This window comes from Bactrocera oleae, chromosome 3, assembly GCF_042242935.1.
Source record: "Bactrocera oleae isolate idBacOlea1 chromosome 3, idBacOlea1, whole genome shotgun sequence".
Taxonomy (NCBI): Eukaryota; Metazoa; Arthropoda; class Insecta; order Diptera; family Tephritidae; genus Bactrocera; species Bactrocera oleae.
This window is the reverse complement of record NC_091537.1, coordinates 94,362,180-94,384,858: the sequence shown is the minus strand read 5'-3', so window position 1 is coordinate 94,384,858 and position 22,679 is coordinate 94,362,180. Positions and strand designations below refer to the sequence as shown.

At 33.4% G+C, this 22,679-nt stretch overlaps 1 protein-coding gene and 2 long non-coding RNA genes across 14 annotated transcripts in view; 1 reads left to right on the top strand and 2 right to left on the bottom strand.

Moving 5' to 3' along the window:
• Nucleotides 1–1,220: 1,220 nt before the first annotated feature.
• On the top strand, nt 1,221–2,267 carry LOC118680422 (uncharacterized). The gene is made up of 2 exons (XR_004975966.2): nt 1,221–1,778; nt 1,920–2,267. It is a non-coding gene; the product is annotated as an uncharacterized lncRNA (long non-coding RNA).
• Nucleotides 2,268–2,932: 665 nt separating this feature from the next.
• Nucleotides 2,933–4,369, bottom strand: LOC138856360 (uncharacterized). 2 transcript variants are annotated; one of them, XR_011395574.1, is made up of 4 exons: nt 4,125–4,368; nt 3,917–4,074; nt 3,417–3,796; nt 2,933–3,171 (listed from the first exon to the last, which is right to left on the bottom strand). It is a non-coding gene; the product is annotated as an uncharacterized lncRNA (long non-coding RNA). The 2 variants fall into 2 exon arrangements; XR_011395573.1 differs by having other exon boundaries at nt 3,917–4,369.
• Nucleotides 4,370–7,604: 3,235 nt separating this feature from the next.
• The window catches only part of lilli (AF4/FMR2 family member lilliputian), a 22,313-nt gene continuing 7,238 nt past the window's right edge, over nt 7,605–22,679 (bottom strand). For 7 of the 11 annotated variants that reach the window (XM_036360163.2, XM_036360165.2, XM_036360170.2 and 4 more), the window contains 11 exons: nt 15,312–15,996; nt 14,784–15,244; nt 14,672–14,725; nt 13,961–14,555; nt 10,488–13,892; nt 10,131–10,426; nt 9,878–10,072; nt 9,677–9,763; nt 9,448–9,613; nt 9,233–9,383; nt 7,605–9,151 (listed from right to left, as the gene is read on the bottom strand). In XM_036360163.2, the coding sequence (XP_036216056.2) occupies nt 8,868–9,151; nt 9,233–9,383; nt 9,448–9,613; nt 9,677–9,763; nt 9,878–10,072; nt 10,131–10,426; nt 10,488–13,892; nt 13,961–14,555; nt 14,672–14,725; nt 14,784–15,244; nt 15,312–15,996 (6,379 nt within the window). In that variant the 3' untranslated portion in view covers nt 7,605–8,867. Of the gene's footprint in view, nt 9,152–9,232; nt 9,384–9,447; nt 9,614–9,676; nt 9,764–9,877; nt 10,073–10,130; nt 10,427–10,487; nt 13,893–13,960; nt 14,556–14,671; nt 14,726–14,783; nt 15,245–15,311; nt 15,997–18,832; nt 18,910–22,679 lie in introns of all 11 variants that reach the window. The other 4 variants (XM_036360171.2, XM_036360172.2, XM_036360169.2 and 1 more) reach the window with 3 other exon arrangements.

The window sequence follows — 22,679 nt, the reverse complement described above, 5'->3', positions numbered from 1 at the left end:
ACACAATGCAATCAGTTGGTACTAATATAAAGTTGTCATCAGATAAACAAAAAAATATAAATTAAAGTTGTGAAAAAGCTATTTATTCATTTATAAATTTAGATTCAAATCGTGCCAATCGGAAAACATTATTTCCATTGTATACCTTCATATATACACATGAACCATTACAATTTATTACATTTTTTATCCTCTTTGTAATGTTCTTATGTTTTTTACCTCTTTGTAAAGTTCTTCCCATTCTTAACATAAATATATACAATATAAATATACAATATAAATATATTTATGTATATAGTTATGTATATACATATAAAAAAAGCATAAATTGCCTATGTAAACAATACGGATTATAAGCGAAGGTTTGTAGCCACACAAAAAAATTATATCAATGTCGACCGAGGCAAGAAAAGCTTACACAACGAATTACAATCAAAAATACACTCCATAAAAGATAATTAGCATTGTGAATTAGCTAAATAACGTATGAAAATATAAAAATATTAATGAATTATTATTATTATCGTACACGTCCTTTTCGTCAGTATTTTTTCTTTACTGGTAAGAAATAAACATGCAGTAAGTTAGAAGTATTCATCAAAACCATTCATAAATATTTTATACCGCTAAAACCACAACAGTAAGGTTAAAATAGTTATACGAATACACCCTCTATTTATGTAAAGCAATTCACATTATATATATCAAAATAATTCGTTCAGATTTATACACCGACCCCACCCACTTGTATTTATATCACAAACAGATACGACTGTATGCTATCATCACTGCAAGTTCTTATATTTAAGAAATTATATTAATATTTTATTAAATCTAATATTTTACTTTCGGCTACCTAAAAGTAAATAATTGCAATCATATGTGTATGTCTATACATACATACACACAGTTAATTCATAACTTTATTTGTAAGAATTAAAGTAAAATGTATACTCTTTTCTAAAAACCAGGTAAAAATTACAATTGCAAAAGGAACAAAATTACCATATAACTAGTCTCCTAATAGCTTTTCTGATATTACCGATTGCAATTTTTAGGGTGCGGCAATGTTATCAAAATAAAGACACATAAATTATAAGCCACCAGCAGCTGTTCAATGCATTCTGTTGATTTTGCTACTAATGAATGTATATGAACGATCGAATTTGTCCTCTTCAACGCCTAAAATCGTGCTTTATCTGCAGAGTTGGCATGGACGGGTAGGTCATAGTAATTACAATCAGCTGCAAATTCTGGAAGCTCGACAATTTATTAGTATAAACATTAGCTCTTTATAATAATGCAGTTGCATCAAATTGCAAAAGAGAATAAAGCGAGTTATCCACGCAGAAAGGCGTCGGATGAGAGGCAGGAAATGTTGAATTTAGTTGAAATAGTCACAATCGTGCATATTTTAAATAATAAAAAAATAAATTACCGAGCAGACTTTATTTCTAATAACATATACATTCACATCAATACATGTATGCATTAATGCATTAGTATAATTGGTTTTGGTGAATGCATTTTACAATGGGGAAATTCAAATTTTTGCGGAAAATCAATTGCGATTATTGCAAAGTGCAGAAAACGCCCTTAATATTTAACCATTTAATGTATAAGCTTTTACTAAAAATAAACATGTTTTAAAAGTACTATGATAATATATTAATGCAAGATTACTCTCAATTACTTTTTTAATTCATTGTAAAAGTTGTCATACAACTTTAAGAAACACTCATTTAATTTATTAATATGGCTTCTAATCACAGTTTTTGGTAAGTACACCTTCCGTGTCCGATGTTGGAAACTTCAATTATTTTCGAAACTTTAATATTCATACATAATGCTCAAATTGTTGTGAAATAGTAACTACTATATATACTTTCTATAATTTCTCATTTCATTTCTTTTTAAAGAATACACATCCTACTTGATTTAATACAACCAAAATCGCGTACAGAGAAACACAACTTGCTGTTGGAGAGTGCAAGAACTAAATGATTAAAGGCGACCGCTTACTGCTTTCAGGATAAAAATGCATATACCGAACATGAAAGCATCATCAACGAGGAAACTCAGAGTAGGAGGTGGGAAAACAAGAAGGCAACAGGACACATGAAAAGGAGTTCATGGAGTATGCACATAGCACAAAAAATATATAGAAGCAGACAGTGGGCAAAGTTGATATACTAGTCTGTACAGTTTAAACAAAATGTACAATCAAAGATTTTTATTTTGAATAAAATAATTTGATAAACAAAGTATATATTGTGTATTAGGAATAAATGACCATATGTTTACATTTAAGAAACTATAAAATTACTACAGTTGGTTGGGAGATAAACACCTTACACTTTTGTATGTACCATCTGCGCACTACCCTTGATTGGTCATATTCCTAACAATCACAAAAGATGTACGATACTATTTATACTAAACCACAAATTTTATACCTTTTCAGCACGGATTCAACACACTAACACATGCATATATGCATGCACATCGTACAATAAGGAACTGCAATAGTAATTTTCTCTTGCTGGTACAAGTGCAGGAGTAATTTTGTTGTGGTAGGTTCACAACAACACAAACCGGAGAACATTGTCAACAACTGAAAATGTTTTAAAGGTATATACACACAAAAATCTATATATACTTATATTTCTATATAACGGTATTTCACGAGAGCAATGCATGTGATACACTGCGTTAAATATACAAGTTGTATATTTATATATATGGATACATATGTACATGAATATACAAACGCTTATATACTTATATATATGTTCATATGTGCATTTATTTGTAGTATATAAACATATATATGTATAATATGTTATGCACGAAAATAAAAACAAATATTAATAACAATTTACAAAACTTTGGATGGCAGTCAGCAATACTACAGAAAAATACTTACAGATATGGAAAATATCTAAATACCTATGTTATATGGCATACACATATACATAAATATTTATAAAGTCGTTGCAGGAGCTAAAGGGTTGGTAAGCACGTGTGAGTGGAGTATTGCTTCGTTTTCATTCGTAGCTGGTTTGTCCGTTTGGTCCTGGCTCAACTTGACACCATTTATGTCAAAAGACCATTGAACTTTGCAATCGTCTTCTCATCGCAGGTCTCAATTCCATAAACACAATGCGCCCACTTATATTGCATTAGAAATAATTAACTAAACTAAAATGTTGTATTGTGGTATGTGGTTTTAATAAATCATATAATTATTTAACCCAACTATTGGCATATTCACACTAATATATAATATTAATATTAATATTAATTTACAGGTTCTCCTTTGATGAATTTCTATACTTTTCAAAAACCAAAGAACGTGTAGATTTGTGCATATAGGTATGGTGTGATTTAAGTTTTATTTAAGAATTTCTACTCACCTTACCGTTGTCTCCATTCATTGTTAGTCCCCATATTTTTTTTTTTGTGCGAATAAAATTATTTTAATTAGGATCAGATTTTCCAAACATCAAAAGCACTAGAATGTGGATTTGTTGAGACTTTTTTCATCGTTTAATTGAATAGATATGTAGGAATTTATAAACGATGCAGAAGATTGCGTGACATGTACAATTTTAAACACCGCAGAAACCAAGTACTTTTCGTGCCGGTAAACGGATACGCTGCAAATGCAACAATGCAGCCGGAAGTGGTTGATCTATTTTTGTTTTTCTTGGAAATGCACCGTTGACATTTATGATATAAAAATCCTTGAATCTTGGGTCTGCAACTTACTGGTCACATTGTTTACATCTGATTCCTTTCATTAAAAATAGTTGAAATTGAAGAAACGGCAACGAAAGATGACGATGCAATTATCGAGAGAAGTAAATGTAATTAACTTGAGGGTGATTTAAATTAATGTAAATTTTACCATTACCAAAATTATGTCCCGAGTTCATCCAGTTCTTACTGGTTTAATTTCCATTCGAGTCAAGTAAAATTGGTCACTCGGAATCCATCGTTGGTTATAATGAACTTAGTTATGGGCTCAAAATTTTGTAAGTTTTAGTCAAAGCTTTCAAATCCTACCAAAAACTTTATATTCGATAATAAACCAAACTGAATAATCTAAAGTATTTGAATACTTAAGTAATATAAACTGAACAACTCTTCGTTTTCCAATCATTAATATTTGCGAAATTTAGCTATTAACTTCAATTACATTGCGTTTGTTATCATTTTTCCGAGCAATTCTAGAGTAATTTTATATATACCATTTATCTTAACACATTTTGGCGCCTTCACTTTATTCCTGATTCCACTGAAAATGTAAAATTGTCGAATAATCACGCGACCTTGCACATATAACGTATTTTTCATTATGTGTTGCCAACTACCTTTTGACCTTCTGCTTATATTGTGTTACCAACTATGACTATTAGGGAAAACAGCGCATTTCAGAAATTCATTTTTTGAATCGCAGATATGTAGGTACATATCTCTGTATGTCTACCAGAGAACGTAAATGTTCTTCTAAGTTCTCTGGTTTCACTACCTTCATTATACAAGTACTTGTAATTTTATTATAACATTATAAATGAATGATAACCATATAAAAGGTCTCACAATTCACAATTAAGTGAAAAAATCATTGTATATGAAAAACAAAAACCTTGAAGATTTTGAATAAAGTTGTCATATTTTTATTGAATGTTATGAATTTCAGTTATTCTTTCATATTTTATTTTCTTTATTTCAGTATTTCGCATTTTTGTATTGTTCATTTTTTGATAAAACAACTACTTCTGCATTATACGAACGTTGATTTTGTTGTTGTCATATGTGTTTTGTATTCAGTTAATCTTTTATTTTCACATTACTCCTACATTTCCTTTTCTTTACAAAATTAAGGTATAATAAGTAAGTAATTATAAGAAGTATAATATTAATAATATACGATACAATTATTTTCTATAATTTTGTATATATGTAATAATATTTTTTGTAGCCGTTGTGTAATTTTGTTGTTGCCTTTGTTTCAAATGTTTCTCGCTATTTATTTTATATTTGTACAAAATACAAGATTTGCTTAGTAATATTTTGGTACTTGCTGTTCATTTTATTTAATTACTGCAATATGTATACATATATATAATTTTTTAATGGTTGTTACAAACTTAATTCCACTTTTAATTACATTTGGTAAGTAAATTTAATTAAACCAAATGTCTACATACATATGCAACTTATTAATAACGATTAACTTGCATTTTGGTTTATAACTATTCTGAGATAAGTTTATTTCAAAGAGTGTACATTTCATAAACCACATCTCTAAGATATCTTAACCTCAAAAATATAGAAATAAATATTTGTGTTATGTATTGAAAAAGTGGTTTAAGGTATGTTCATTACATTTTAATATTCGTAATTTTATTTTCATTTATCAAAAAATATATTGTTGTTCATTTCTAAGGCTAAGTTACAAATATTATTTATAAATTTGTTTTGTTACAATGGAGTACTTTCCAAATTATACGCTTGGCATTTCATTATTAATACTCCTAATTATATTTCTTGCAGAAAATTAACTTGGTGCTTGGTTGTTTAGTTTTTTTATTCCTAACATATATAACTACAAATTTGCCGTTGTTTTTTATACTACATCTATTCCCTTCTAACTTTTTAGTATACCTATATATAAATATGTATTTTCTCCTTTTAGAATATCTTAAATTATTTGTTTATAGAAAACTACGTTTGTTAAACATCAATTGTTGTTCTTATATTTGCTTTCTAATGATTGGTTTAGAATGAATTGCTTAAAAAGAACTAACGGTTTCCACTTAAATTATCTTACCAATTTTTTCATATTTTTACTAATTACTAATAATTAATATTTTAAACTTAATTTATTCTATCCTATGTTATACTTTATTGCTGTTAAATTCAAATATCATTGCATAGTTTTTATTCAAAAGTACAAATTGAATTCATGTTATATATTTATTCAATTCCATTTTCGATTCTAACTATACCTATTTGGATATAGCCAATTTTTTATATAAAGCCCTATTATTTATAGTTTTCTTCGAGTAGAACAAACATCCTTTCGATTACTTCATTATCATCTACACTTCTTTCTTTACTATTCTAATATTAAATTGAATTCTATGAAATTTGTGATTTAGTTTTGTGATCCTTTTTCGCTTGGCAGATACCGCATCTGAATTTTAGCTTGTGTAAGTTTTCATTATATTCGGATACTCGTAGAACTTGAGCCAATATGTATACATGTCAATCTCTATTTCGCTTCAGTCTTGCACAATACGTATTCAGCTTTCAACAAAGAGAAGCCATAAATAGTTTCCCTTTAAAACAAAATAGCGATAACTGGCATGTCTTAATTTTTTTAATATCGCAGTTCTTGTTGTTGTTGTGATATAAAAATTTTTTTTCAAATATATTTGTAGAATGCTGCCGAGTTGGCCGGATAAAAATTCGGGTCTGTTCGAGTTTCGTTGTACCGACTGTCGCCGGTACGGAATTTTTAATGAGCAATACCTTTTCTAATATGGGAATAGGATCATTTGATTACGATAACTTAATTGCGAACCTCTTTGGATAGTCCATTTCATATGCTGTATAAGAATATTTTTGAGTTGTTGCTTTGTCGTAAATTGTTTCCCTATTTTAGCGATGCGTTTGCTACAATAAAAGTAAAGTTCACATTTTCAGCGTTCTTACATATGTATGTATGTATTTTATAATATTTTTTGCTGTACATATTCTCTTCGTTATATTAATTTTAAACTTTTTCCCTTCGTCAATCAAATATAGTTTCTTATTTTATACTTTAATAGTTACCATTGTATAAAAACATATGTATTATGCATATTTTTTATACAAATTAACCAAAAAATAATAAAAACATGCCTTTGTTTACTTAAATTCATTTGATATAAATGCATTTAAATATATTCGTAGGCATTCATACTTATATTGAAGGCAACCCACAAATATCCAATGTATTCATTCAACTTCATTTCGTTAGTCTGGTTGTATTTATTTAATTTAATTTTAGTTTACGTTATAAATATATCATAATGAATGTATATTGTATTTTTTCTATATCCCGATTAATTTTATTTTTATTTACTAATTATACATTTTTTGTGTTTATTTTTTTAATACTAATTACAAAATCTCGAAATGTGTAATAAATGAATGAGTCGTTATTTCCTCACTATTTTTATTTTTAACTATTAACTAATTTTTAGTAAAGTTTATGCAAGTGTTTAGGTAAAATATCCGAATCAAAATAATAAACAGGTTAAAAGGTTTCTCTATAAACAAAATAACAGAGTTATATATTTTATTGGTTGCCGTCTGTAATCAAACATGCTATTAATAAGTTATTAGCTGTTCTACCAGACATAGGTCTTTTTGCATATCCTTTAAATTATAAAATTTTTTGAAAAAATAAATATAAATCTATTGCACATTAACGATTTTGCTTTTGAAATTCGTGACAGAAATGAAGAGTAATTGGTAATAGAAACTAACTTCGTAGCCTAGACCATTCCTTGTAGCAATATTAATAAAAATAATAATAAAACGCAAAATTTAATGAGAACATGTAAATTATTTTGGCAATTTTATTTCTTAATTTCATATATTTCTGTATTTCTCTAATTTAAATAAATATTGTGATTGCTGGACCACATAGGCACGTTGGTAACATACTTAAATTTATTTTTACTAATCATCATTTTATATTTTTATATCGGTACGTACATGTCATTTAAAAATATGGTATTTTGAGCGATAGCAAAATAAACAAAAGGCTAACGTCTTTTATATTTAAATAAGATTAACTATAGTTTGGCAAAAATTATTAATCCATAATAATGGATTAGCCAGATCTAATAAGAAGTACTTTTAGCGTGCTTGTTCTAATTTGTAAACATACTCTTCTTTAAATGAATGTGTTCTTTTATTTATCACATGCGACCCAAGGACCAGCAACCATTTAATAAAAATTAATAATTTTAAATCCATCTTAATGTTACCCGAAGGTTTTAACTATAAAAAAAAAATAAAACGTAAAAGTGTGTGATGTGAAAAATATATATCATTTAACTATATATATTTCTTATGGTAAAAAATGAAAATTAACAAATTCCTCAAAATTTTTATTTGAGTACAATTACATGCAATAAAATAAACAATTTAAATTTTCGCCAACTTTCTAACCGTGGTTTATATTCCCTTTTATAAATAATTTAAAATAGGTATTGATTAAATAGCAGTAAAAGTAATGATTGTAATAACATTTGCTTCATTGCATTACGCAAACTAAATATTTACAAAACATGTGATATTTTTAATATTATTTTTTATTAATTTCCTCTATATATACACCTTTGCAAAATAAAGAACTTTAAATAAACTAATAATCATGATGTTAAATTATAAGTTCTTTACATGTAAATAGAAAATAAAACAGGTATTTGTATTTTTTCATTTTTTTTTAAATTAAGCGTTGATGATAAATTTTTTTGGGTTAATTGTATAATAGCAATAATAATGTAATAATAAAAACAATATTATTATAAACTGTAACACTTTGTTTTACTAATGAACTTCATGATCAACAAGCAAAGATCTGCCTGCCACTCACTCGTCCCAATTCAACATATATACGTATGTGTATATAGCACGAAATCCGTTTTAATGTCTAAATTCTAAGTTAGAGAATAAGAAATGCAACTACGTTCTTTTTATGCGCCGATGAAGAAGTTTTTTGGATGTTTAATGAAAAAAATAACAGCACATACACCCAAGTAAGTATAAATCTATAAAGGCATATACCACCAATTTCATCACTACTGCGGTTGTTGCGAACTTACGGTGCTGCCGCTTTTGTTGATGGTGGGTGTGGTGTTATTAAGTGTGGTAGTAGTATTAGCATAAGCCGTTGAGGCATTGTCGGTTATAGTCACACTACCGCTGAATCCACTAGTATTAGTTGTAGCAGAGGCAGACGTCGTGGTGGTGGTATTCGCACTTTTCAGTTTCTTAAGACCCGATTGTATATAACGAAACAAATCATACATGGAGGTGTGTAGCGTAAGAGGTCCATTTTCACGATCCAATGCGATGAAGAAATCTGTTGACATAAAAAATTAAGTGTATTACAAAAAAAGCTGTTACAAAATTTAGATCTATAATAACGACGAACACCACTTACCAGTATGGTTTCCTTGCCGTACAAGTCGGTCCGCTTGATCCCATAAATCATGACAGTTAGCCAAGTAATTGAAGTACAAATTTTGGTGACTTAATGTAGTATGAATATCTTGACGCATACCCCGTCCGGGAGGTGTATTCGAACCAGAGCCCTGGAAAACAGAGTAAAATGAGGTTATTATTATTTTAAAATTTTCGCTGTTTAATATGATTTACCTGTGAACAAACCGAGTTCGATGGCGAGTTAGATGAAGGTGTATTACCATTAAGAATTTCCATCCGACCACTTTTTAAAAAATCAGCACAATGGTTGATTATATTTCGACAATAGTTTCGTTTTAATTTATATAGTTTTAGCGAGATTAGAGATTGGCAACGTAAACTAAAACAAACAAGCAAAATAGGTTAAATTAAAAAAACATAACTCATTAATTTATATATGTACCTTAAGATAGCAACTTTGTTGTGCGGCTCATGGAGTTCATTAGATGTAGATGAAACTTGCAAATGCTTAATTTTCGATGAAATAAACCTGAATAAAAAGGTAAAATTAATAGATAAATATCATAGTTATTATTAGAGAAATCTCTATAACATTATTTTTAAATAATTTATTTTATGTTTAGAAATCGCACACTTTACTCACTTAATTAAATTTAGTGTATCCTTGTACATAACCCAACTGGTGTCCTCCGAATTACGATGCTGTTCTAGTACCGCTCCAGATAGAATAAAATATATAACAGCCTCCAAATACAGTGTTACTTGATTGAATAGATTTTGTTCCTTGTCGGCCGCGTGCTTTCTCTTAACTGCTTCTTGTAGAAATTTCGAATTTTTGCTAAAAACAAATATAAATGTATTAAATGCAATCACATATAAATATATAAAATGTTTACCCAATATCATCACAGAGCCCATCATCATCACGTTCAAAATATGATCGGTATATTACTTGCGGTGGTGGTGCTAATGGAGCGTTTACATTTTCAGGTGGCACTATATTACCAGCAGAAATATCTGCAGTCGTTGCTGTATTTAAATTATTACTTGGCGTTTGGGTGTTCGTTAGATTTTGTGAGCCGTTCGAGGTCGCAACATTAGTAATATGCTGTTGTTGCTGCATTTGTCGCACCGCCAGTAATCGATCGTGGTTGGTAGGAGCTAATTGCCGATTTTCCAGTTGATGATCCTTCTAAAGAATAAAAAAACACGCAATTAAATAAAATTCCACAGTGAAAATTTAGTGATATTACCTCCATTTGCCCATTGTTCTTCATTCCAAGTGGCGGAATTATAGCAATTGCACGTCGACACGTGTCATTTCCACCAGCATGTCCACCACCAATAGCGCTACTTCCTATATCACGTTCAATAGCTCCCAAAGCAGTTATCGATTTACCAACGTCCTTCTCTTTATCTGGTATTGTTAATAATGGACCACTGCCGACATCACTTTCCTTCCCCTCCTTCATATCTTTACCATCTTTGGAATACTTGTCTATTTTATCTTTTTTCCGCTTTTTGTCTTTGTACGGGCTCGAGCTGGCGCTGCGTTTGCGCCGTTGCGATTTTGGCTCAATTATATCGTGTACGCGCATTTGCTGTGAAGTTGGTGACACATCAGGCCGATCATCTTCCTTATCAGCCGATACAAAAGCAATTTGTGGAGTTAAACCAGACTTACAGTCCTGCTTAAGTAGTAGAAGCTCTTGTTTAACTGATCCGCTTGTTTTAAACTTAGTTTCGCTGCAGTAAGCGTCAGCTTTAGGCTGTGACGCCATGGATACACTCTCTAACTCAGAACCTGGTTCATTTTTGATTAATTGCTCATGTTTTAATAACTGCTTAGTAGAGGGTGAACTATTTGATGCATTCGTAACTAAGTTATAACCATTTGGCGTAAGTTGAGGCTGCTGTTTGGGGGTTGTATCACCGCTGCCACCACCATCTGTGGAAAGATTGCTCAGGCGGCCATTTGAATGCATTGTGTTCAGTCTTTGTTTGCTTCCGCTAACACCAATTCCAACCAAACTTTCCCTGGGATGCGATAATTCCCGTTCTGGCGGACAGTTTGGTGTTGTGGGTGTTCTGTTGCCACTTCCACTACAACCAGTAATGGCAGATGTTGCTTGCAAATCAGCATTTAATATCGCTTCGTGTTGAGCACAACGGGATACACTAGTATTAGAAAGTCGATAAGTATTTGTACGCCACTCTGGTAAAATGCGTTTAAGTCGAGATAAATCAACTTTACATATAAGGGATGGGACATTAGGCAACACCGTTACTGTTGTTCTTATAGGTGATGCTGTTGGTGCCGATAGTAGTGATGCCGGTGTGGGTGTTGGTGTGCGGGTCGTAGGTGGTGTGCGAGTAGGTGTACAAGACGGTGTTCTAATGCGCTGTTGTTGCACTTTACGTTCAGCACTATTTCGACTACTACGATCCGGTGTGCGATGCGACCCGACTGCTGCCAGTTGAGGCAAAGCACGTGGTGATTTCATATGCCCGGGAGTTAGCCTAGGTGATTGTGAATTAACAACTGTGGCGGTTGCAACGAGATTCTCTTGGCTAATAGATAACGTTGAGCTGGCGGAAACTGTAGTTCTATATCCAGAGGCATTGGGAGATATCAACTTTGGTTTCTGCTGCTCGTCGATGACCAGCACCTGACCTTGCCTTTTCGCACCGCCTTCTTTTGGATTAAAAATACGCGTAAGCGTAAAAATCTTATTTGCATCGCCTGCTTTGTTCTTGTCACGACGCAGTCGCGAACTGTTGGAACTGCAGCTGGTATTAGCAGTAACTTTACTATTACTATTAGTTTTACTGTGCTTATTTATACCTCGATTACTAACCGATGCGCCAGACTCTGTACCAAAATTTTCATCCCCACTGCTGCTACTCGATGACGAGGATGACACGATACTTGAGCTGAAAGTCGAACTAGACTCAGGAGCCGCTGGAATGGGCACTTTATATGGCGATTGCATATTCTGAGAGCGATGCGAACTGCCACCACTGGTATTGCCACCTTGTGTTATGGAATTAGTTGTCGTTGTACCTGCGTTATAATTCCTGACCGAACTGCCGTACGAACCAGATCCGGAATCTGATGATTCATCATCACTATCAGCCTCCTCTTTGGCATGAGTGAAATGTGACGTTGACCTCTTTCGCTTGCCACTATTAGTCACTTTTGCCGAACCACTGGTGCTTACTGAGGAGATTGCAACTGGTGGGACATCACCATGTGAAGATTTACGTCTGTTCAATTGAACTATAATGCGACTAGTAGAAGCAGGCAATATGTTTGCTGTGACTGAGCATGTTGACGTTTTGTTTTTTGTAGCACCTGCGACTTTATTTTTATTATTATCACCGGATGATGAACCGCTTATAACCCCATCTTCACATTCTGTTTCCGAAGAAGACGAACTAGAGGATTTCGATGTTGAATACGACGTTGAACCCGATGAGGATGTATCAGTGGTTGGAGGGCATGATAGTGCCCCCGGTTGTGTAGTTTGAGAGTATGATTTCATCGGAATGATGCCAGTCGAATTTGAATTTTGACGAGAAGCTCCTCTTTTTGTTGGGGCCTTTTTAGCAACCACAGCACTACTATTAACATCCTTGCTAGCTGTTAATTTGGGACCTTTCGAAGCGATAACAATTGAAGTAGGATTGGTTTTCTTTCCACTTCCATTGCCAGCAGTTTTCCGTGGCCGGCCTGGTCCTTTTTTTGCAGGCACTACCGGCGTTGGTTCAGTGTACAGTTTCCCTCCTGGACCAGTTACTGCTCTCAACTCAGTTGGGCTTACTGTTACACCACCACTGTTAAAATCTGATGTCACATCTTCTTCATCACTAGTGTCTAATTGCGTTGCGATGGTGGCTACCGAATTCCGAGGTTTCTTTCGTTTACGCAAAGGTGCTGTCTTTGTTAAAGGATTGATAGGTAATACCGTTATTGAATTTGGAACTGTGGGCGCTGATGTCAATGGCTGTAACGTTGAAGGCGGCAATGCTGTGATAGCTGCGGGTACCCCAGGTATTTTCAACGTGCCACCTGGACCCAAGGTTGGTACGGTAGACCTTGTAGATGTTGTCAGTGCATCTTCATCATCACTACTGTTCGATGTAGGTCCATCACTGGATGGTGCTGATAATTGGCCAACACGCCTCTTCGCCGTACCTGTAACACTGGTACGCATATGTGGCGATGCGGAAGGCGTGCGCCTGTGTCCATTTCCACTAATGGTAGAAGTGTTGTAAGGTGTGACAGTGGTAGTACCACCCGCCAAAGACATTGGGGCAACAGTTGATGTTGCTACTGTTGTTAAGCCAGGAACTTCGTGTTTTATTTGGCTCGTTGGTATCGCAACAAATTCTGCAGCATTTAACAGAGGTACCTGCGTTTGTTGTTGCTGAGATGAGACATGGACATGTGCCTGTGTTGTACCAGAGGAATTAGCTTTCAATGAGCTTGGATAAAGCACATCAGCTTCTTTTTTTATTTCATTTATAAACGTAGGCACACCTCCACTCATATGTGTTTTAACTCCACTTGAATTCACTACAACGCTACGTGCATCGCAATTGCGAAGACCATTACTTTCTTCATCATCACCGTCACTGCGAGAGGAGAACTTTTTCTGTTAAAAAGTAATAAAAATAAAATGGTCTAGTTAAAAAGTTTTGTTATTATTATAATTCCGCTTACCGCTACTCCATAACTGCTATTCTCGTGCTTCACGATCGTGGGATTAGGTTGGGATTGTGTAGCTTCAGGTATTATTTGGGCCCCACCTGGTAACAGAGTCGGTTCATCCATGCTTACATTAATTGAATTTACAACCAGCGAATTTGCTGGTGGTGGAGTGGCATTTTGTGCTTGGGCAGGCTTTTTACTAAAGTATCGGCTTAAATTCCATTTACTCGAATCTGAAGGAGACGGAGTTTTATTGGATGACGAAGACGTTGAACTCGGCCCCGAACTGGAAGAGCCCGCCGAACCCAGTGCATTACTGTTTAGATAAATATTTGAACGGCTAACAACAAGTTGTTCAACAATCTTTGATTTATCATTTAAGAGTTTATTTGCAACTGTACGTCCAACTGATTGAGCCGTTTGTTGCGGCTGCTGTTGTTGCTGTTGCTGAAGTGAATTTTGTGTAAGTGATTTTGGATTGTGGGCCGAGGACTGTTGCTGAAGCGACGAATGTGACGATCGATGGTTTTCACTCTTTGAAGATTCTTCACTGCCAGACTCGCTAGAATCTGAGGGTGAACTATCACTGGAATTATGAACTGAACGACTGCATATATGAAAATAAAAATAGTTTGTTATTATTTCTTTGGATAAGAATATATGTATATACTTTATTTTAAGCCTGACTGTAACATCATAAAAATTGATATATATTATGTTTACCTCTGTTTTCGACGATCATCATCTGATTCTGAAAGCTCCAAATCGTTTTCCAACCTAGAAAATATTTATTTACATTTATGTATGCAGCGACGTTTCTATATGCTATGCTTACGTAGAGTTCTGTTTTTCTAACGTTGGTCCAACTTGTTCCATTAGTGGTTTTAAAGACTCCTTAGACATTAAAAGTCCTTGTCTAACGGCTGTCGTCACAACCGGTGAACCTAACGCCGTTGTTCCGATAGCAGCCGATGTGATAGCACTAGACATTATTGTTGGCATACCGCTACTAATAGTTGTTATCCCACAAGTGTTTGATATGATCTGAGGATTAGGGGTTGCAGGTAGAGCTGATATTGGTGTTATGGGTAGTGGAACCGCGCTCTGCAATAATTCTGCTCCGGAAGGTGGCGAACCTAAGATAGGTTGTACCGGCCCAACTGAATATTTGTGGCGATTAGGTCCATTCAGATTGTAATCAGCAATACTTGTACGTGGTGTTGCGGCTATTTTAGTAATTTGCTCAGGAGCGCGATAAGTTTGATCCACTTTAGAGATTATATCATTTATTGACTTCTAAAAAATATGCAAATTATATTTAAAAAGTTATTCAAAACAAAATTACAATAAATGTTTAACTTACCGGCAAAGGTTTAGGAAACCGTCCATTATGTAGAGGTGCTGTCGATTTAGGAGGTCCCAAATACCCATTCGATGGTGGTGGTAGCAAAGATGTTGAACTTAAACTGCTGCTATTTCCAGTGTTGCCACCTATAACCCCAGACGGTGGTGGTAACAAAGGTGGAGGACCTTTTGGTGGTGCCATTCCACTGCTAGGTCGTAAGTCATTTTTTACCGACTGAACCGAATAACTTCCCCGTCCGTTATACGGTGGCTTGTTATCAGGCTGCTTTAGATACGGTTGTTGACGCAATGGTTGTTGGTAGTGATGAGTTTGTTGCGTTGTTTGCTGAAGAGTCTGCGAAACAGCTGGACCAGCTAACGAACGATGCGAAGAAGACAATAAATTGGTGGACATAGAGACGTTACCGATATTATTGCCGCCAGCTGAGGACGAGGCACTTGTTTGTATATGACTAGCCAGCAAGGCATTGTTGGAGGATGGCTGTACACCAACTCCTTCCGTAGTCATAAACTCAATGGCTTTAGAATGATCGCCCAGTTTGGCGGTGATATCGTCATCTACCTCGGAAGGGTTCACTCTTCGCGGTTCAGGAAAGAGGGCATACTCACGGCCGACACTTTGCACTTGCTGACGTTTATGTTTTTCACGTTCTCTCTGTTGGCGACGCTCAAGATCTTCCATTCTGTTTAGCGCAAGAAGAAAACCCGAAAAAGAAAGAAGGCGGGAATACACATTAATCTAATACAAATTGACTGTATTTATATTATAAAAATTCTCCGCCGTATTTAATAGAAATTATACGGATTATATTAAATATATATTTTTTATTTCCAGTTTCAGCACGTACATGGATACAATTTTTGAACAAAACCACAAACTAACTGACATGCGCAGTACAAGAACTTCACGTAATAACTGATGGTTGGATCAATGCGCACTTAACATATGTACTTGTAAAATTGATAAAATTGAGTAACATGCGAAAAACAAGAGCTTCACGAAATAACTGAAGGTTGGGATCGATGCGCGCATAATATATATACTTCTAAACTGCGGTGTTTAAGACAGTTTTTGTGTATTAATAGTGCATGGTTTCTTAGCCTTAATGACATCGATTAATCGAAAGCTAATAAATAATGATTATTATTATGTATGTAAATGCACAGAAGTTACATACGTAATAATAAACTAAATTAAAACAGTAATAATATACATATCTATTTTTTTTAGGTATTTGAATTCGAATATATAAAGCCATAATTAGGATCTGACATTAAATATAATTTAAAAAAATATTAATAGAAGACAAATTACTTGTATGTGGGAAAAAATATGCCACAATGATAAATTTTTCTATGTTTTTTTATATATCTAGTCGCAATTATATATTCTGCATTATTGGAGAGTCAATGTTTACAACATTTGGCTTCTATGGAAACGTGGGAGACCTTATGGTAGTATGGTATATGTATAAAAGATCAGTGTGACAAGCTGCGTCAATTTAGTTATGTCTGAAATTTTGCACACGCCCTTTTTAAGCAAAACATCAATTATAACTTTATTTTATAGTACAACCGCGAACTAACTTAAATTTCAAACTAGAATCTCCTTTTTGGTTTTCGGACTTCTATTATAAAATGAAAGTGGCACTTTCTGGGCGTAATTTATTTTTATATTATTTTCGATCTAGATGTATATGTATACAAAAATATATATATCTTTCAATTATCAATATCCTTTTTACCCGGGACTGCAACAAGATCATTGCTACTATAATCACCACAGTCCGATAGACAAATTCTGTGATTTTAGAAGCTTTGCGTATCTGAAATATAGTACTTTACTTTAGTAGACTTAGACTTTAGTTTGCTATGAAATTTATACAAACTATAAGAAAAGAAAAATAATTATGTTGTTATTTTTAGGAAATTTTAAATAATGTACTTTTGTTACCATATATATTTTTTCACAAACATAGTCCTTTAAAAAAACAATCGGCGCCCATTGTTATATTAACTTAACTTTCTAAACACACACTCTCTTTTTGAAATACTTTCTGCGTGTAATCTATTATTCTATTATCTTGACCTTTACGTAAGTACATATATGTAACATGGTATTTTCGACTTCTTTAAAAACACTAAAACATTTTAAGGTTTTTTAATTAATGGGGAATATGCACTTTTACCTGAGTTTAAACAACTGTCAGCACTTAAAACTTTGTATTAATATCTAGTACATAAGTTGAAAGTTTGTTAAAATATAGATATACTTGTAATATTTGTATATAATAAAATGGGAGTTAAGTAACTTAGAACTCACTTTGCAATAAGAGATAAATCGGAAGTATGCTGAGAGAAAAGTTTATTGCTAAAGAAGCACAAAATGCCTTGAAATCGGAAAATAATGTTTTTTTCATAATGCTTATTAGCTATTTGGCAATTTGGATATATACTTTTGACAGGACTGAATTAACATTGAACAAATCGTCAATATTAAGGAGGTATTCTAGTGTAGAATTTCAAAAAAAATCTATTTTTTTTCATATTTTCAAAGTTTAACTATTTAAGAATATGTATACGAGAAAATTTTTTTAAAATTTAAATTATTTTCGGATATAGACATTTTACTGATCCGTCCTCCAAATGACCGATTTACTTCAAATTTTTAGAGAATCTTCTTTATAGACCTCTCTCGAGTATGAAATAGCCTCATCCCCAAACTTCAATTTTAACTAAAAATAACAATAAAAAAAATTTTTTTTTCAAACAGTTGCCATTTTGTCAAAAAAAATTTTTTTACCTATCGATAGTTCGTACAATTGCGACATTGCAGATTGATAACCTTTTTTTTCATTTCAGATGACTTAGAGGGTTGAAATCATGGGTATGCTCATGTGCCAATTCTTTGAGACCCCCATTCATCATCTCCCAGTTTTTTAAATATTTAAGTTTTTTTTTTGGTATTCTTGGAACATTAATAAATAATTAAAAAATAATTAAAAAATATTGATTGCCTTTTTTTACGACAGTTTAAAAATTACATAAAATTCATTTCTCTAGACTAGAATACACCATTAACACGTTTTATTACCTTTATTTCATGTGGCTTTACATGTACAATACATACCTATATGTGTATGTGTATTTGATCGGTGTTTATAGGAATATGTAGTATCTACAAGTAGTATTTCTTTAAAGTGGTTAAGACTTGTAGTCCCAAAATGAAGAAAATTATTATACTCTGTTCAAAATGTTGCGAGAGAATAATGAACAAGTGAGTGTCAATGTAGTATATTTTACGTTTATGTTTGATTGGTTGATAATTTTAATCGTGAACTTTATATTATTAGCGTCTATGAAATTTAGGTTAGTTTGCGTTTATAAACTGATAATGGTCGAGCCAACTTAATTAAATTTGTATAGGATATTTCCAAAATTTCTTTAATTATAATAACTGTGAAATAATTAATAGTTAATCTGATATTATATATGTACATATATGTTGTGTATACTTACTGTACGCTGTCATATAGCTCTCAATCAATTTGTTTAATAATGTAATAAGAATATAGGAGGATAAGATGTTTGCTTACCTGAAAAAAGAGGAAATACAAATATTTAATCATACAAATGTAAATATTGAAAATATATGTATATACATATAATGACTGTCTATCGATGAACGAAGAATTAAGCCGTTAATTAAATAACAAAAACAATTACAATCCTCTACATATATTTCTGACGACACGCGCTTCTTTACTCATCGACACGTCAATGCACGAAAATAAAGAATATTAAGTTCTTACGTTTATAAAACAATGGTATTTATTAATCTATACTATTAAAATGGAAGAATAGTGATTTTTCTAATATTGCATATTATTCTGTTATAGTGTTATATCATTTATTACGATTGTATGTTTGGAACTAAATTATGATGAATATTATTTATCTAGTTATCCTGATTGATCTGCTTCACCACACATTTATTTATAAACAAGTAAGGAAGGGCTAAGTTCGGATGTAACCGAACATTTTATACTCTCGCAAAGTCAAATAGTATACTCGTTTGAGATTTCTTTGTGGATTGACTGATATTTTTGGTAGAAGGTCAACTATAGGCACTGGGGTCCACATATTTAGTACTTAGGGGCTTGAGCAGTTTTGGTTCGATTTAGACAATTTTTGGTCACAAGGTGGCATACTTTAAACGCATTATTCACGCAAAGTTTTACCCCGATACAATCATTGTTGCTTGATTTGCATACTGGAAAGTGAAAGAATAAATTAGAATTTGTAATGGTGTTATATGGGAAATAGGCGTGGTTGTAGTCCGATTTCGCCCATTTTCGCACTATAACATAGAAATATGAAAATAACGTTATATACCGTATTTTGTTGAAATTGGTTAAGCAGATCTCGAGATATCGGTTTTCACCTAAAAGTGGGCTGTGCCACGCCACTGTCTCATTTTGAACGCGGTTCCAATAAAGTCATCTCATACCATCCCAGAGATAAAATTGAATGTCTCTGGCGTGTTTAGGGCTTGATTTATCGCGCTTTTAGTAGTTTTTAACAGTACCGTTATATGGGGAGTGGGCGGAGTTGCCACCCGATTTCAACTATTTTCACACCGTCAATAGAAGTGCTAAAAACATTTGCTTCCAGTGAATTTTGTTATTATAGCATTAGCGGTTTAGGAGATATGCACATTAAACCTATTAGAGGCGGGACCACGCCCACTTTAAAAAAAAATTTTAACTGCAGATGCCCCTCCCTAATGTGATCCTGTGTCTTGTATCTTATTGCGGAGCTTAGTTATGGCGTTTTGTGGGCGTGGCAGTGGTCCAATTACGCCCATCTGCAATACCAACCGTCTCACGATACCAAGAAACATGTCTACCAAGTTTCATAAATATATCTCAATTTTTACTCAAGTTAGAGCTTGCACGGACGGAGAGGCGGACGGACGGACAGACAATCACCCGGATTTCAACACGTCTCTTCATCCTGATCATTTATATATATATAACCTTATAGCTAACTCGATTAGTTTTAGGTGATACAAACAACCGTTAGGTGAACAAAACTATTATACTCTGTAGCAACAGGTTGCGAGAGTATAAAAAATGGGAATGGCCTAATGGGAAATGGATTATTGCCGTCAACGACCTACGAAAAAACTTGACGAACGCGGTTGCCGGGTGATCGCCTGGTCAAGGGAGAGTTTCTCACCATCGTATAACTTAAGGGAATCACAACGTCGTCACTAATTATTTCGATTATAGAGTCGCTGAACTAAGATAAGGCAGTCTTTTCTCTTCTCTCATACTTATTACGGAGATATGGGTAAGAAGACGCTTCGAAGAATGGGGCAGTGAACTTCTTTATAGATTGGTCAAAGCTTGAAGGGAAGATTGTTAAATGAATCTACGATTCTGATAGTAAAGTGGCGATACTGAGCTTGAACTAACTAACGCCATCGATATTGTGAATAAGCCTAATATTAGTCCCAGCGGATTTACAGGCAAATGTTAAAAGAAAAGAAAATCACCTTGCTCTTGCTGTCGATGGCATGGGAACCAGTCGGAGCTCCACTGTCTTATTGTATTTTACTAGTGGATGGCTGGGCATCGGAGGATCCTAGCGAACGTTGGGCAACCATTGCTACTTTCGCGATCCCGAAATCCTTGTGGCCTAATAAAGGGCCTGTACGTAGCAGTTAAAGTGCAATCCCCTCCATCCAACGGATCAGCCATAGATTCTAACCTAACCTAACCTGCCCTGATGTTTCGTTTTATAACAAATCAGACGAAACATTTTTTCCGATTGGTTGTTTAATGTCAAACACGAACGCATATACATATATATATATTGTATTCTCATTCCATGTTTGTCATGGTTTTTTTTTTCAATTAAAAATTTGATTATAAAATAAGTGCTGTAGAATTGAAAGCAAGAAGCGGTTGGCAGAAGTTGAAATAAAACAAGAATTAGAACAGCAAAAGCGAGTCAAAGTAAATACAATTACATGCCGGACAAATGTAATTAGTATGCGAAGCATAAACAAATACACACATAGGTATAAACGCATGCATGCAGTTGAATGATACATTTTGTTGAGGTATCAGAAATGACAACACGAAATTGCAAACAGCGAAGTGGCAAGAAAAAATGTGAAATGAAAAATTTAAATCTATATTAGCTTAAGTATGACCATAGAAGAGTCTTAACTAGCCATTACGGTGTTAGGCAATTTACACTTTACAAAAACCACTAATTGAAAACTGAACAAATGTAATCACGCCTCAACTTATAGCCAACAATATGTATAAGGATAAGCTTTTGCAAGAAAATTCAATTTTAAGGAAATTTATTATCTAGTAAGTTATTAAAACATGTAAAGTGATGAAAGAGTTTATAAATAAACGTCATCCTGTTAAAAAGCAAAATCATTTGCACAGCGAGTAAGAAAGGACACAGTTCGGACGAAGCCGGCTATCAAGTATTCTTGCATTTTTTATAACTAAGGGAGTGTGGAATATTTTCAGAAGTCAGTGAAGCTTTATTATAAAAGTTCGTCTGGAAACCAGAAAAAACGTTAACTTCGCTTGCACCGAAGCTATAATACTCTTCACAAATACAAAGGTTCCGTACAAACCGTTGATTCCGATGGTTCCGTTTGTATGACAGCTATATGCTATAGTGATCTGATCTGAACAATTTTTTCGGAGATTACATTGTTGGTTTAGGCAATAACTCATGCCTAATTTCGTGGAGATATCTCGTCACATAAAAAAATTTGCCATGCAAGCACTTTACTCCGATCGTTCAGTTAATATGGCAGTTATATACTTAAGTTATCCGATCTATACAATTTCTTTAGAGATTACATTGTTGCCTTTAATAAGAATCCATGCCAAATTTCGTTAAGAGATTACGTCAAATAAAAAAGTTTTTCATACAAGTACTTGATTCCGATGGTTCAGTTTGTATGACAGGTATATGCTATATGTGGTCGGATATCTGCCGTTCCGACGAATGAGCAGCTTCTTAGTGAGGAAAGGACAGGTGCAAAATATCAGGTCGATAGCTTAAAAACTGAGGGACTAGTTTGCATATATACAGAAGGACGGACAGACGGAGGGACGAACAGACAGAAGGACATGGCTAAATCAACTCAGGTCACCATGCTGATCATTTATGTATATATTTTATAGGGTCTCCGACGTTTCCTTCTGGGTGTTACAAACTTCGTGGGAAACTTAATATACCCTGTTCAGGAACCATGGCGACAAGTAAGAACCGATTTATGAAAATATTGTAGTTCCTCTGTTCATACAGTTCATTTTTATTAATA